The sequence below is a fragment of the Myxocyprinus asiaticus genome, chromosome 9 (assembly GCF_019703515.2).
Source record: "Myxocyprinus asiaticus isolate MX2 ecotype Aquarium Trade chromosome 9, UBuf_Myxa_2, whole genome shotgun sequence".
NCBI classification, from domain to species: Eukaryota; Metazoa; Chordata; class Actinopteri; order Cypriniformes; family Catostomidae; genus Myxocyprinus; species Myxocyprinus asiaticus.
In genome coordinates this window covers 28,327,708-28,343,979 of record NC_059352.1, presented here as the reverse complement: position 1 = coordinate 28,343,979, position 16,272 = coordinate 28,327,708, and the positions used below count along the sequence as shown (strand labels likewise).

Here is a 16,272-nt window from a genome sequence, read left to right as displayed (position 1 = left end):
TCCATCAAAGATGTACTGGGACTAAAAATCAGCCCAGAAGTGGGCAATGGTGCAGCCTGATGTCACATAAAATTCGTCAAGTGTGTGCTGATTTTTCTTACAGTACCTCCAGAGGCTAAAGCGGTAAGTGTTTCAGAGCATATAAACAAGTGTGACATCCATTTATATCCAGGAGAGATTGCCAGAAGCCAGTTGTAAAAAGAATTGTTTTCAGCTGAACAGGGTATAAAACAGTGAAGAGAAATGTTTATTTTATTTAATCTACCCCCCAACCAAAACCCAAATCTAACCATAACCATTAGTAGAGACAAAATGCAATGTTAGGGATAAAAATGCATCCTCCTTATCACACTCGTGATTGTTTATACAAATGTGATTACTTCCTCATTTGACTGGGGATTGAACTGTGGTCTCACATGCACCTGACGTAACGCAATAACAGTAGTGCCATGGGGGAAAGGAATTGTTGTTGAGCCGTTCCAAATATGTCCAATGGGAGATATGGCATGTCAGTGAGTCGGCATACTGTTGCCGATCCTAGGGTACCAGAACTTTCGGAAACAGCATGCTGACTTCCCGTGTGATCATGTTGAATGGTGACACCAAATGGAAATATTAGCTAATAATTTGCTTACTGAAAATACGGAATTATGTTAGATGCATATGCTGCCTACACACCGTCACTGATTACATTTAAAATATTTTAAATGAGCATTTAAATGAGCAAATAATATTGTCTCTGATTACATCTAAATATTCTTTTAAATACAACACCTGTGGCTGCTAGTATGCAATTGTATTTTAGAGCTCCTTGTGTGAAATGAAACTATTTCTATTTGTATGCCTGCGTTATGTAGGCGTAGGACGCGCGTATTGGATAGAACAGATGCTAAAACAATAATATAAAAAAAAAAAATGTCCCATCTTTTACGGTGCATATCATAAAAAAATTTAACCGCAGTATATTTTATCGTGCCACGACAAATCCTTACACCCCTAAAAAAAGTAGTCCATATATGCTATATTACAAGTCAACTTCTAAAGCCATATGTTAGATTTTTGTGAGGAACGGACCAAAATTTAAGTCATTATTCATGTTGAAAGACCAAAATTTGAGACCCAAGTCACCTATTTATCATGCTTGTTTGTCCTTTGTGTCTTTTGCTTTTAGGATAAGTCATTGTGTGCTTTCATTGTATGGAAAAGAGCAGTGCGAATATACAAAATTAGGAATTTTAAATTCCATGGAAGAAAGTCAGTCATATGGTTTTGGAACAACATTAAATGATGACAGAATTTTCATTTTTTGGGTGAACTTACCCTTTAACCTGGAGCACTAACTTGCACCATACATTGCTCAAAGAGCAGATAAACACCACCAGGCTTCTTTGCTTTCTTTAGCTTCAGGAGCAGATTTTTAAATGGTTGTACATTTCACACCTCTGGCTGCCTCCTGTCTTCTCCTGGTCACACCAAATGTGCAATGATCACATTAGCTAAACTGGTATCAGAAGGTTAGAATAAACAAGCATGTACATTCCTATCTCACCCTCCACAATTTTGTTCTTAAATTTGGTACAGCGGTGTCTCTGGCAGAAATTATTTTTGTGGGATCAAAAAAGTTTGTGTGTGTTTGTATCTGTGTGAGTGTTGCTGGTAAGACATGAGGATAGTCTGCATTTTTAGATGTTCCTTGGGAACACTGTATGTATGCATTAGAAATGTGCCATGGTGGTCGTCTAATCGTCTTTTCGTCAAGCAGCTGACTAGTCGATTAGTGGGGCTGACTACTAACATTAATATTATATTAATAACATTCAGCACAGTAAAACCCTCTGCAAGAAGTTTTGTCTCTTTAATGCTTTAGGTTTCGTCTTTTTATGCGCTGTTCTTACAGCAAAGTGCTGCATCAACAATACATTTCAAGACGATCACTGTCAAACATGAAATCGTCTGCTGTGAGTAATATTCCTGTATTTGTAAGGTGCTGTGGAGAGATTATAGTTTTTTTGTCTGACACTGCTTGAATAGTTGGAGTAAAAAAGGTTTAAACAGCTTGATGCTGTAAAATAGATATGTACCCACAATATTAAACATACTGACTGCTCCACATCCCTCACATAAGCAAAAAAGTAATATGTCAGTCTCCCAGTATTTACTCAATCCCTCAATGTCATTTAAGTGTGATCTCAGAGAAAGGGGTCATAAAGGGGTCATGACACGCTCTTTATTTTTATATATATATATATATATATATATATATATATATATATATATATATATATATATATATATATACACACACACTGGCGGGCAAAGGTTTGGAATAATGTACAAATTTTGCTCTTATTGAAAGAAATTGGTACTTTTATTCACCAAAGTGGCATTCAACTGATCACAATGTATAGTCAGGACATTAATAATGTGCAAAATTACTATTACAATTTGAAAAAAATGTTCAGAACTTAAACTACTTCAAAGAGTTCTCATAAAAAAAATCCTCCATGTGCAGCAATGACAGCTTTGCAGATCCTTTGCATTCTAGCTGTCAGTTTGTCCAGATACTCAGGTGACATTTCACCCTATGCTTCCTGTAGCACTTGGCACAGATGTGGTCTTGTTGGGCACTTCTCACGCACCTTACTTTCTAGCTGATCCCACAAAAGCTCAATGGAGTTAAGATCCATAACACTCTTTTCAAATTATCTGTTGTCCAATGTCTGTGTTTCTTTGCCCACTCTAACCCTTTCTTTTTGTTTTTCTGTTTCAAAAGTGGCTTTTTCTTTGCAATTTTTCCCATAAGGCCTGCACCCCTGAGTCTTCTCTTTACTGAAACTGGTGTTAAGCGGGTAGAATTCAATGAAGCTGTCAGCTGAGGACATGTGAGGCATCTATTTCTCAAACTAGAGACTCTGATGTACTTATCCTCTTGTTTAGTTGTATATCTGGGCCTTCCACATCTCTTTCTGTCCTTGTTAGAGCCAGTTGTCCTTTGTTTTTGAAGACTGTTGTGTACACCTTTGTATGAAATCTTAAATTTTTTGGCAATTTCAAGCATTGTATAGCCTTCATTCAAAACAATGATGGACTGATGAGTTTCTAGAGAAAGCTGTTTCTTTTTTGCCATATTGACCTTAATACATGCCAGTCTGTTGCATAATGTGGCAACTCAAAAACAAATGCAAAGACAATGTTAAGCTTCATTTAACGAACCAAATAGCTTTCAGCAGTGTTTGATATTATGGCAAGTGATTTTCTAGTACCAAACTAGCAATTTAGCATGATTACTCAAGGATAAGGTGTTGGAGTGATGGCTGCTGGAAATGGGGCCTGTCTAGATTTTATCAAAAAATTACTTTTTTCAAATAGTGATGGTTCTGTTTTTTACATTAGTAATGTCCTGACTATACTTTGGGATCAGTTGAATGCCACTTTGGTGAATTAAAGTACCAATTTCCTTCCAAAACAGCAACATCTGTACATTATTGCAAACTTTTGGGGGGGGGGGGTCTACTAGAATAGGTTTACATGCTTTAATGTTCAAAAAACAAAATTTTTCTCATACTGTACATTTCTTTTCCCCTCTCTTCATCCTCTGGCTCAAATGCTCTGATTTACCTCATGTCTCTTTAAAGCCCCCCTTTCTGAAAAGCCCAGTCTGCTCTGATTGGTCAGCTGGCCTAGTCTGTTGTGATTGGTCAACCGCATAAAGCATGTGTCGGAAATGTAACGCTCCTTACCATTTCAGCGTTTTCATGCGTCTCTTCCTGAGCAGCTGTAAACACTATTGTAACTATGGTAACAGTGGCGTCGGTTTTTGCTGTACAAGCTCAAGCCCGATTCCGGTAATGAATGAAATAATGAAAGTTTGGAAGAACAAGCTGATCGACACGAACCACCTTCACAAACACGACTTGAGCAAGACGTTTCACAGTGGTAAGTTTTAATTTATTAGCTTTCTTACAAGTACACTGTTGATTATTGTGAACCTCAAAGCTTCAAGTAAAAGACACACAGTGCATCTAAGTTGGTCATCTTTTGCTGGAATGGGTGCAGCTGAACTTTTTTCATGCGAGATATGAACGGAAAACAGAGGCTTACTCCCGGTTAGTGAGCAAGTTAGGTGTAGACTACCCGATAGTGGCTGTAACATTACAGCTTGTAATTATATAATCATATAAGACTCTTGAGATCGACCATTTCTTACACAGTTTTAGGTAAATGCCAGCCCACAGCTGAATAGGAAACCCTTACCAAAACAATAACATTACATAGCAAGTTAGCCAAGCACTAACATGGATTGCAGATGTAAAATGACCGTTTGTAAAAATAAATCCATCTCCACACTTGATCACTATTCATGATAGTAAGAACGTCAAACAATCTGCATAATTCTACACAACTGTAGGTAAGAGTGGGCCCGCAGCTGATTAACAAAACTATTTCAACACAATAACATTAGCTAGCACGTTAGCAGAGGCCTACAGCTGTGCACTGGGTGTACACTGTAGCTACAACACAAAACTCCACTTTTGAGCTTTCGATAGTAGATCAAGCATACTTACAGTTGTGATCCTGAAGCACCAGATTTTCCCAACAAAGTGGGAACTGCACCATCTTTCAGGAGTAACTATTTTGAAAATCTGGCATTGGTTGTGGTTGTACTGCTGAGGAATATTGGTAAAAATACATTTTAACCACTGATACTTAAATTCGTCTGCCTTTGGAAGTCCAAACAAAGAGGTTTTGCTTTAGCAGTGAAGAAAACAGCGTCTTCTCAACATGGCGACAATACTAATCCAAATCATCCTGGCCTCGGCTATAACTGTGTTTGTTTGAGGGCGGGCCCTTAGGCGGGCATTATGCAAATGTGTTACATAGTGACATAGATACTTTACGGAAGAAATGGCTGTACTACAATCCAGCCGTTTCTTGTAGTTCATGAGCAGGGTTGTCTGTGGGAGAGAATAACTCCCTTTTGCGTGGACTTTGTGCTTTGTAACTTTGCAGATCTTTTACATGCACAAAGAGCTGTTACACACTAAAGGAAAGGTAAAATCCCAAAAAGCATAATAGGGCCTCTTTAAACTGTTCACTCAAGCAGCACCATAAACTATCAAACAGTCATGACATATGAAATATTCCTGGGGGTGGGGTGGGGTTTGGCAGGCAAACAGGCAAACAAACTGAAAATAAACAAAAAAATGGAAAATTCTTTCCAACACAGCCAAACCCACTCAAAGCAATATTTAACCCATTTAAAAGCACCAACAATATATGAAACCTTAGAAAATAATGACATTTAAAGAACTGACTTAAATGTAAATCAATCAAATTATCAGTTGGAACATATATTTTGAAAACTGCCAGTGCATTGCATAAAATGTAAGACTTTTTAATGCCAAAACCTTAATTTTTGCTAAATCAATTTAATGTCCATTCATATATTAATTATATACATTTTAATGGCCTGTTATAACAAACAATACAAACCAAAAAACAAAACGCACTGTAATGTTGCCTAAACACTGGCCAGTAGCACTACTTGAACATAATGCTGCCCACCTTTCCTTCTGGCCTACAAATTTTTCAATGACTTTCAGGTAAAATTCAGTCATCTCAGCCACCAGTCTCTTTTCCATTGACAACATGGCCATTGTATTCAGCCTCTCCTGGGTCATGTTGTTTCTCAAAGTCTTAATTCTTTTCAAGATTGAGAAGCACCTCTCAGCTTCCGCTGTGGTCATTGGTGTGGTGATGAGGATCTATAGGAGAGTGACAGTCTTTGAAAAGACTTCTTCAAGATTGTTCTCCATAAACAGCTGGAGTAGGTCCACAGCACCACAACAGGCTCTGAACTCTTCCTTGCTGTAGATGAGACTAAGCTCTGTCTTCAGCTTACTTCCATTGAGCACTGGATAGGCCTTCAAGGTGTTGCTCAGTGAATCTTCAGGAAATGCCATCTTGTACTGTTCAAACTTGTCCCCGTGAAGCAGGGTGGCACTAACAAGGTGGTTTGTGATGGATTACCGTTACTGGTGTGTCCCAGTATGGTATCGCAGACCTACAGAGAGAAGGATAAAAAAACATACAAATTATGTAGTGACAACAAAATGTCAGTTTCACCTGCAACATTTAAAATTACCAACCAACAAGTATTCTTTCTAAATATGGAACAACTAAAGTTATTTTTACGGCCACTGTTACAGTTTTTGAAGTCATAGAGAGTAGAATTAGCCAACTCTGAGGGCATTTACAGAGCCTTTGCTGCCATCTTCAGGACAAAATGTGTTACAGCATTTTGGGATGTTTTTTGGGACAAGCTAATACACATTTTAGAAAATATTTTGATTCCCCATCCTCACACCTCTAAAGTGCAGTGCAGCCAGAATAATAAAAATAACTTATAAGCTAACAATGCTACATCAAAAAGACAATAAATTGTGGGAAAAAAAAACAAATGAGGTAGTTATTTCTGATGAAAATGCCTCCAGTTAAACTGCATTGTCCTATTTTACCTTCTATGGGCATTTATACATTTCTTCTCACATGTTTGTCTTTGATGATTTTAAAATATTATTGCTTAAATCATGTAGCCAAGAATAGATCCTTAAATGAAAGACTAATATATATATATATATATATATATATATATATATATATATATATATATATATATATATATATACACACACACGATCCTTTCATGGACCTCTGGACTGAGTGATCGACACCTCTTCGCTGGCTGAGAACCACCTACACTGCTTTGGTTAACCATGGAATGGAGAGAATTTCTGTAAAGGAGAGAGAATTTAGCATAATAATAATATTAACAACAACAACAATAAGAAAAGAAGGAATACAGCTGCTACCTGATTATTTTGTTTGTCCTGGAACTGCTGGATGCTCCCCTTGATATGGACAGAATCCATGTCCTCCTTCTGGAGTTTGGCATAGAGGAGGTCCACATGTGGCATGATGTGGTGGAAAAGATGCAGAAAGAACTTAAAATCCTGATCATCCAGCAGCATGGCGAAGGCTCCTGCCTCTCTGACAGTAATAAGGTCAAAGTAACCCGAGTCTCGTATGCTTTCAAAACAGCGGACGAGGTTCTCTCTGTGCTCAAACACGGTATTGATGGCACAGCTGTGAGAGTAACATCTGACGTTGCTGGATGTTGGTAGTCTATGGGCCACTACTTTATCAAGAACATGTGCGCTTGGGTGATCTGGAAAAAAAGCTGGCAAATCCACCATCTGGCTATGTGAGAAGTGGCCTGTTGCAATATCAGATTGAGCTGATGTGCATGGCAGTGGATGTAGTGGGCATTTGAGTACACATCTTGTATATTCCTCTGAACACCTGCAGTGGCACCCCTAATCACGCTGGCTCCATCATATGCCTGGCAGATGAGCTTACTCTTCTGATGCTCAGGAAGGATGGCAGCAAGATGCTCTTTTAGTGCTGTAGCAATGGAATCAGCTGTAGCTAACTGCAGAGGGATAAACTATGTCATTAGAGAATGAGCAAACATACTAAGTTGAAATACTGGTTTCTCTGATAACAATGCTACAGCCAGTGTATTCTACATTGAAGTTTCCATTCCGGGCTGGAATTTCTGTTTATGTTTTGGCCTGTGTGATCCCGCCCACTGCCCACTCACCAGTAGTATATCAACACCGCCGGGTTGCCAGATTTGAACAAGTTTGCAGGCAAACAACACTGCGTGCTGCAGCCATGGAAGCCAGCAAACGAACTGGATCAGAAATAACAGATTCCACCTGACCTAAAAAGCCTTGCCTTCCGTTTAAAACCACCATGACCAGAGGCATAGTAAAACAAGGATAAATATTGGAGATGCCTTTGGAAGATGGAGACAGCTTAAAGCCCAGAAATCCTTTAAAAACGGATCCTGTTGCGTGTCTTCATTCTGGCAACCCGCATGAGCTTCGAGTCTGGGGCGGGGCAGACAACTCTCCAATATTTTGAATTTGGACTGCAGTACCCATTTCAAACGCTTGTTGTCAATCTTATATATAGCACCTTTAAGTTTCATACCCCTGTCATTGTCCACAACGCTTCAGTGCCAGGACTTTGAAATAGCATACAGGGAAAACAATAAAAGACATTACTTACACCGCATCCAGCTAACCAACTCCGTTTGCCATAACACTAGCTGGAGAAAGCGCGGGTGTAAGCTCGTCCTCGATCAATTGATGACTGCTGAATTTGTAAATTGGGCCGATCCAGTCCAAGGGTGCAATGATGAAAAATAGGCATTGGTGTCTTACTGAAGAGGCACAAATTCCAAACAAGCCATTTTTGCAGCTTAGTTTAAATAAATGCTCTTTTTCTGTTATGGAGGAAGTTTTCAGTCCAGAAACTTACAGTATGTTTTTAAAGTACAATGGAATTCTAGATAATACCAGAGTTAGGAAATTGGAAGGAGTATGTCGACATGAAAGATGATGGAAATCATTGATTTTGTAAAGTTATTTCAATTTTAGTGCTTTAGTTCAATAGTATTAATTTGTTATATATGACAATTAACTAATGACTCACCCTTTGCAGTTTGTTTTAAACAAATTAACATTGTTAGAAACCATGCATTAGTAAGTCATATAGTTTGTGTAAAAGTGATGCAGGTAAATTCATTAAAGCTTATTCACTGGTGAAACAAAAAAAAAAAAAAGGTGCTTTTAACATCATTTGTGTATTTTTTGAAGTTTGGCTTCTTCCGTATTTTGTTTCACACTTGAATGCATGAGGGAAACAAAGCTTCCCAAGTCCACATAAAGGCAGCATATGCCTCCCTCAAAGAATACCTGCACAGTTCTTTGAATTGAAATTTTTGAGCCAGTGATCTGAGCTATAGTGATTTGACTAATCACTCTGGAACTGATGGAAAACTACATCCTGATAACACACATTGGCTACACAAGAACAGTCCCAAGCCCTTAACTAACCACTATATTTTTGGTGCATTAAAACTCAAGTGTGTAATTCCTGCATCAAGAGCGTTACTAAATAAAATTGCGAAAATGCTCACTTATTTAGATGGGGGGTTTTCAAACTGTTTCTAGAAAACCCCCTTCTTCTATTGATTGTACTAACAGTTAGTCTCACGTCAAACTCGCACCATTGGTCGAGCCAATGTTGCTTTGTTGCACTGAATGTTTTGTTAGTGCCACAGTGTTGCACTTAGGTGAAATGATCATTCAAATGGCGTACTTAATATAGTTGAAAAAAAAAAAAAAAAAAGACTCCAGATTACACTACCTTTGAATGGCTCTTAAAAGAGGAAAATGCTCTTTAACCCTTGGAACATGTATTTATGGCATCTTCCAGCAGGGGGTAACTATCCCATGCTAACCAGCGAAACCCCTGACCCTTTGGTACTCCTGTTGTGTGTATTGCCTCCTAGTGGTCATACATGCTTAGTGCACTGTATTTCATGCTTATGCTAGCTGTTTTCTTGTGTCGCTCTTGCTCCTGTGTGTGGAACAGCTCAGGCACCATCTACCTGCCATGATTATCCATCCTTCATACACCTCTTTCTCCCTCTTCCTTTGTCTCTCTCACTCTGTCCTCCCTCCACTCATTTGTTCCTCCATCAGATGTTCAAACTGGCTCTGCACCCATGCTCCAGCTTGCAGGCGCCTCCTTTCCCCACCCTGGTTCCCCCTCGCATGAAACCAAAAGTAAGTTCTGCTGTTGTGTACCAAATAGAAAAAGCAACAGGGAATCATGACATCATGAATCTCAGTGTCTTTCTCTAACATCCTGTTTTCTGCATCACCTTCATCATTGGATTGTTGTTATTGGTCTTCACTGAACTTGTTCATTGGTTCACACTGTATTATAATGGGGCACACTGTAGAAAGACAATCTTAACTGCTCTGCAAGTCCTACAACAAGGAGAATCGGACAGAGCTATGATGAATTCATTTATTACTATTATTATTATTTTCTTTAAACAATCATGTCTTTGATTGCTTGTTAGCAAATATTAGACTCATTTTGGAGTATGAATCACATCTGTTTATCTGAAAGATTAAGCACTTTTCAGATGGGATTAGTTTTCTAAACGGTTGAGTTAGAATTATTAACTGTCATTTCATGCACTGATTCGTGCAGGATTGAGATCTGTGATCTGAGATATGATGACATAATTTTTTATTTTTTCTCTCTTTAATGCTAAGCTAAAAGTGTATTTTTTTTTTTTTTTTTTTTGTGGATGTGGGTGTTAAGGAAGATTCATTGTAAATAAAATAATATACAGCAATCATAGACATTTCTCTCTGGATGAGGTTAGTGTCTCAGAGGACACAATTTAACCAAAAAACAGTAGGTAAAGTTGTGTAAGAAAAACACCCAGTGTTTTCGATTCAGACAAGATTATAATCATAAAGTACATCTGTGAAACAAACATTTTCCTAACCTGCTCGAGAAAAATCTGTCACATCTGAATATTAATTTTTGCAGTTCAAACTTAACACAAGGATTGTTTGATGTTAATGCTCAATATAATGTCAGTTATCTCTCTTTTAATGTAAAGCTCTTAAGTAATATTTGTATAAATTAAAGAGAAAGTTCACCCAAAAATGAAAATTCTCTCATTGTTTACTCACCCTTATGCCATCCCAGATGTATATGACTTCCTTTCTTCAGCAGAAAACAAACAAATATTTTTGAAGAATATTTCCGCTCTGTAGGTCGATCATGTTTTCAACCTCGAGCTTGAAATCATGATCGTGCCTTGAGACTGCAATGGCAAAATGTACAGTGAAAAATGTGTTATATTTTGGTTTGTTCACATCCAAAACCAACTGGATAGCTTCAGAAGACATTGATTAAATCACTGGAGTCATATGGATTACTTTTCTGCTGACTTTATCTGCTTTTTGAAACTTCAAAGGGAAGCTTCACCATTCACTTGCATTGTGTGGACCTACAGAGCTGAAATATTCTTCTAAGAATCTTCATTTGTGTTCTGCAGAAGTAAGTAAGTCACACATCTTAGATGTCATGAGGGCGAAGTAAATGATGAGAGAATTTATTTTTGGGTGAACTATTCCTTTTAGGATGTTGGTATATTATGTTACCCAAAATAGCCACTTGGCGGCAGCGTTATGCACATTTACTGTGACCAGAAAAAATTAATTTCCCTGCCTTTGCCAACAATAGAACACTGGCTAATTGAATTGTCATTGAAAAGTGAATACACATTTGCATTTAAACCCTCACCTGTTGAAATGAATTCATTTAAATATAATCATTTATTGTTTTACCACAGATAAAAGATTACCACTGGGCAGCTATATATGAAAAAGTTAAATATTTGAGATAGCACACGATGTTTTATTAACAATAAGATATTAACTGTACCATTCTATAATTACTATTGAGTAACTTACATTTTATACACAATATGGCCAATTATTGACTCTTATTTTTTTCCACTATCAAAAGTAGTTCCACATAAAGCCAAAGCAGCATCAGTCATTGCATAATAGTTGTGTACATGCTGACATTTTGTGTGTGTGATATTTTTAAATATACAGCACTGTGAAAATGTTTTAGGCACATAAGATGTTTCACAAAAATATTTGTGTTAAAATGGTTATTTATATCTTCAGCTTTAGTGTGTCAATTTGAAATATAAAATGAAGGCCCCCAAACATTCCTTTTGCGAATAGAATAGAAGAACAGGGACAACAGATGGCATGGCCCCCACAGAGCCCCCCACTGAAAATTGAGTCAGTCTGGGATGACATGAAGAGGCAGAAGCAATTAAGACTGATAGATAGAAGAACTGTGGTGAATTCTTCAAGAAGCTTGGAACATCCTATCTGCCAACAACCAGGAAAAACTGTGTCCAGGTGTACCTAGGAGAACTGGTGCTGTTTTGAAGGCAAAGGTGGTCACACCAAATATTGATTTAGCTTTTTAGTGGACTTTTTATTACGTTAATTGATTAATGAAAACTACGCTGCCTGGCCAAAAAAAAAAAAAAAAAGGAAAAGTCGCAGTTTGGATTTAAATAAGCAGATACTTAAGAGTCTATGATTGGATCATTATTGCAGTGATTATTATGTTTCAGCTGGCAACAATTCTTTTAACCCTAAGTGATGCAGTGTGTAGCTTCTCATTTCTTAAACAACCATGTCGGAAGATGTATCCCGTGGTCGTGGAAAAGATATTACTGTGTTTCAGAAGGGGCAAATTAATGGCCTGCATCAAGCAAAGAAAACAACTAAGGAGATTGGTGAAATCGCTGGAATTGCATTAAGAACTGCCCAACGCATTATTAAAACCTGGAAGGATAGTGGTGAACCATCAGCTTCGCAGAAGAAATGTGGTCGGAAAAAAAATCTTGAATGATCGTGATCGGAGAGCACAAACGCTTGAAGTCACATCGTAAAAAATTGACGGTAAAACTCATGACTATGTTTAATAGTGAATGTAAGTACATTTCCACATGCACAATGCGATGAGAACTTACAGGATTAAGACTAAACATCTGTGTGGCCACAAGAAAGCCGCTTGTTAGTGAGGCAAATCAGAAAAAATGACATCAGTTTGCTTGGGATTGGATGGAAGAGCAATGGAAAAAGGTCATGTGGTCTGATGAGTCCAGATTTACCCTATTTCAAAGCGATGGGCGTGTCAGGGTAAGAAGGGAAGCGCATGAAGTGATGCAGCCCTCATGCATGGTGTCCACTGTACAAGCCTCTGGAGGCAGTGTTATGATCTTGGGTTGCTTAAGTTGGTCAGATCTAGGCTCAGCAACGTTATGCGGTAAAAAAAATGAAGTCAGCTGACTACCTGGATGTACTGAATGACCAGGATATCCCATCAATGGATTTTTTCTTCCCTGACAGCACAGGCATATTTCAGGATTATAATGCCATAATTCATCAGGCTCAAATTGTGAAAGAGTGGTTCAGGGAGCATGAGGAATCATTTTCACACATAAATTGGCCACCACAGAGTCCTGATTGAAAGTCATTAGGATGTGCTGGAGAAGATTTTACAGAGTGGTTCGACTCTCCCGTCCTCAATACAAGATCTCGGCCAAACCTTAATGCAACTCTGGATGGAAATAAATGTGGTGACGTTGCATAAGGTTGTCGAAACAATGCCACAATGAATGCATGCCGTAATCCGAGCTAAAAGTTGTCCAACGAATTATTAGCGTATGCAGTTTTTTTTTTTTGGACAGGCAGTATTTTTATGCCATTATTTTTGAAGAAATCCTCACTATGCAACATTTTTCACAAATACCTAAAACTTTTGCACAGTACTGTGTGTGTGTGTGTGTGTGTGTGTGTGTGTGTGTGTGTGTGTGTGTCACATTACCGGTCAAAAGTTTTGAAACACTTACTCTTTTTTTTTTTTTTAATTATTATTATTTTATTTTTTTTTTACATTTTAGAATAATGGTAAAGTCATCAAAACTATGGAATAACATAAATGGAACTATGGGAATTATGTTGTGACTAAACAAAATCCAAAATAAATAAAAAATGTGTTATATTTTAGCATCTTCAGAGTAGTCACCCTTTGCCTAGAATTTGCAGAAATGTACTCTTGACATTTTTTCAACCAACTTCTTGAGATATCACCCTGGGATGCTTTTTAAACAGTATTGAAGGAGTTCCCATCTATGTTGGGCACTTATTGGCTGCTTTTCTTTATTATTTGGTCCAAGTCATCCATTTCAAAAACTTTTTTTTATTATTATTACATTTGTTTTATAATGAAATAAATATGGTGGCACAATTATATTTTGTCTACAAAAATATTTTCAAACATTTTAAGCAAATGCCTTCAGATCAAAAGATTAAGATCATGAGAAACATTTCAGTCAAGTGTTTCAAAACTTTTGACTGGTGTTGTGTGTGTGTGTGTGTGTGTGTGTGTGTGTGTGTGTGTGTGTGTGTGTGTGTGTGTGTGTATATATATATATATATATATATATATATATATATATATATATATACACACACACACACACACACAAACACACAGTGGCATGCAAATGTTTGGGCACCCCTGGTCAAAATTTCTGTTGCTGTGAATAGTTAAGTGAGTAGAAGATGAACTAATCTCCAAAAGGCATAAAGTTAAAGATGAAACATTCTTTTCAACATTTTAAGCAATATTAGTGTATTATTTTTATTTTGTAAAATTTTAGAGTGAAAAAAAAAAAGGAAAGGAGCACCATGCAAAAGTTTGGGCACCCCAAGAGATTTGAGCTCTCAGATAACTTTTACCAAGGTCTCAGACCTAAATTAGCTTGTTAGGGCTATGGCTTGTTCACAGTCATCGTTTGGAAAGGCCAGGTGATGCAAATTTCAAAAAAGCTGTTAAAAAGCTGAAGATGAAAAGAGAATTTGCTTTTACAACAGGATAATGATCCTAAACACACCTCAAAATCCACAATGGACTACCTCAAGAGGCGCAAGCTGAAGGTTTTGCCATGGCCCTCACAGTCCCCCGACCTAAACATCATCGAAAATCTGTGGATAGACCTCAGAAGACCAGTGCATGCAAGACAGCCCAAGAATCTCACAGCACTATAAGCCTTTTGCATGGAAGAATGGGTGAAAATCCCCCAAACAAAAATTGAAAGACACTTAGCTGGCTACAAAAAGCTTTTACAAGCTGTGATACTTGCCAGGGGGTGTTACTAAGTACTGACCATGCAGGGTTCCCAAACTTTTGCTTCAGGCCCTTTTCCTTTTTTGTTATTTTGAAACCGTAAAAGATGAACATAAAAAGTTAAATTGCTTTAAATATTAAAGAAATGTGTCATCTTTAACTTAAGCCTTTTGGAATTCAGGCCATCTTTTGCTCGGCTATTCACAGCAAGATAAATTTTGAACAGAGGTGCCCAAACTTTTGCATGCCTGTGTGTGTGTGTGTGTGTGTGTCCCATTCATTGATACCACTGTTGTTTCAGCAATAGAGAAACAGCAGCTTTTGAGAAACAGTGAGAGCTAATTGACTACTGATTGGAAGTAAAACCTTTACCAATTGCACATGAATGTTTTTAGAGCTGTGAGAAACTTTAAAACATGGCAGACTGTGTCACATGCCTTCAGCACACACACAAAGACACAAAGAATACAAAATGTTTTTATCCGGATACACAAGCGAACTAAACAGGCCTTATGTACTTATTTATTTACTAGCAGTACATTTTGACATTGTCTTTTGGAGTGGCTTGTGTATTTTAAAGTACACTACAGCTAAATGATGTAATAAAACACTGTGTTTTCTCGAAACTTTTAATACAATTGGCTCCCTATAACAGTGAGATAAAATCAGTTACACACCAACACATGTTGTGCAAGAGTGACACTGCAGTGTTTGCCTTTGGCAAAGCTGTGGTTTTACTCCATTGATAAAGTGTCTAAATACTTCCAGTTGTTTAAATGTTATTGCAAACCGCTGTCTTTACCTGACTGTACATTGTTTGTTTTGATTTTCCTGTCATTAGACAGGCGTTAATTAGTACTAATGCGAGTTGTTAACAAATTTATGTGGTATACATGTGTGATTTCAGGCTATCCCTCGCTGCGGATAGAGAAGAATGACTTAAGAAGTTTAACTTTTCTTGAGGCCAAGGCAAAGGTGAAGGACATCGCCATCTCCAGAGAGAGAGTAACACTCAGAGACGTCCTTCATGAAGGTATCTACTAATTAACAAGCCAATCCACACCTTACACAATCATTAAACAGAAAACCCCAGCAAGAACATGTGTAGGCCAATGTCTAAAATTAAAAAGTGGCTTTGGTGAGCAAAAGAAGTCATCTCGGCAGTTGGTCTAACTTTTTAACATAATGTGTGAAATAATTCAGATTTGCTGTTTGTCACTAACAATAAAGGGAAAAAAAAGGCTTAATAATTCCACTGTCATAGGGACAAAATTATTGGAGTAAAACTAATGCAAAATAAAGTTTAATGGCCGGTAAATTTTGCAGTTCACTACGAAAGTGAACTTTGCTCAGTTTGGACACTAGTGTATATTTTTGAAAGCCTTGACTTCTCTGTACTCTATTCTTTTCTCTGCCATCAAAAATCTTTCTCTTCGTGTACTATGTTTTACTTTTTAATATTAGTTCCACTTTTAACACCTAGTTCAACTGAAATTGCATCACCGCCACCGTCATTTGGCTGCTCAGTCTGAGGTTAGGACACACTTCCCTCAGCAAGATCATTTTTTTTGGATCACACAAGAACTGTACTCCAGTGGAAAATCT

The 16,272-nt window shown here is 37.6% G+C and overlaps 1 protein-coding gene across 2 annotated transcripts in view; it reads left to right on the top strand.

The window, feature by feature from the left end:
• The window catches only part of LOC127445727 (tyrosine-protein kinase RYK-like), a 91,449-nt gene that overhangs the window by 49,810 nt on the left and 25,367 nt on the right, over positions 1-16,272 (top strand). The window contains exons 8-9 of one of the 2 annotated variants that reach the window (XM_051705983.1): positions 9,618-9,701; positions 15,575-15,700. In XM_051705983.1, coding sequence (XP_051561943.1) covers positions 9,618-9,701; positions 15,575-15,700 — 210 coding nt within the window. The remainder of the gene's footprint in view (positions 1-9,617; positions 9,702-15,574; positions 15,701-16,272) is intronic. The other variant, XM_051705984.1, reaches the window with a different exon arrangement.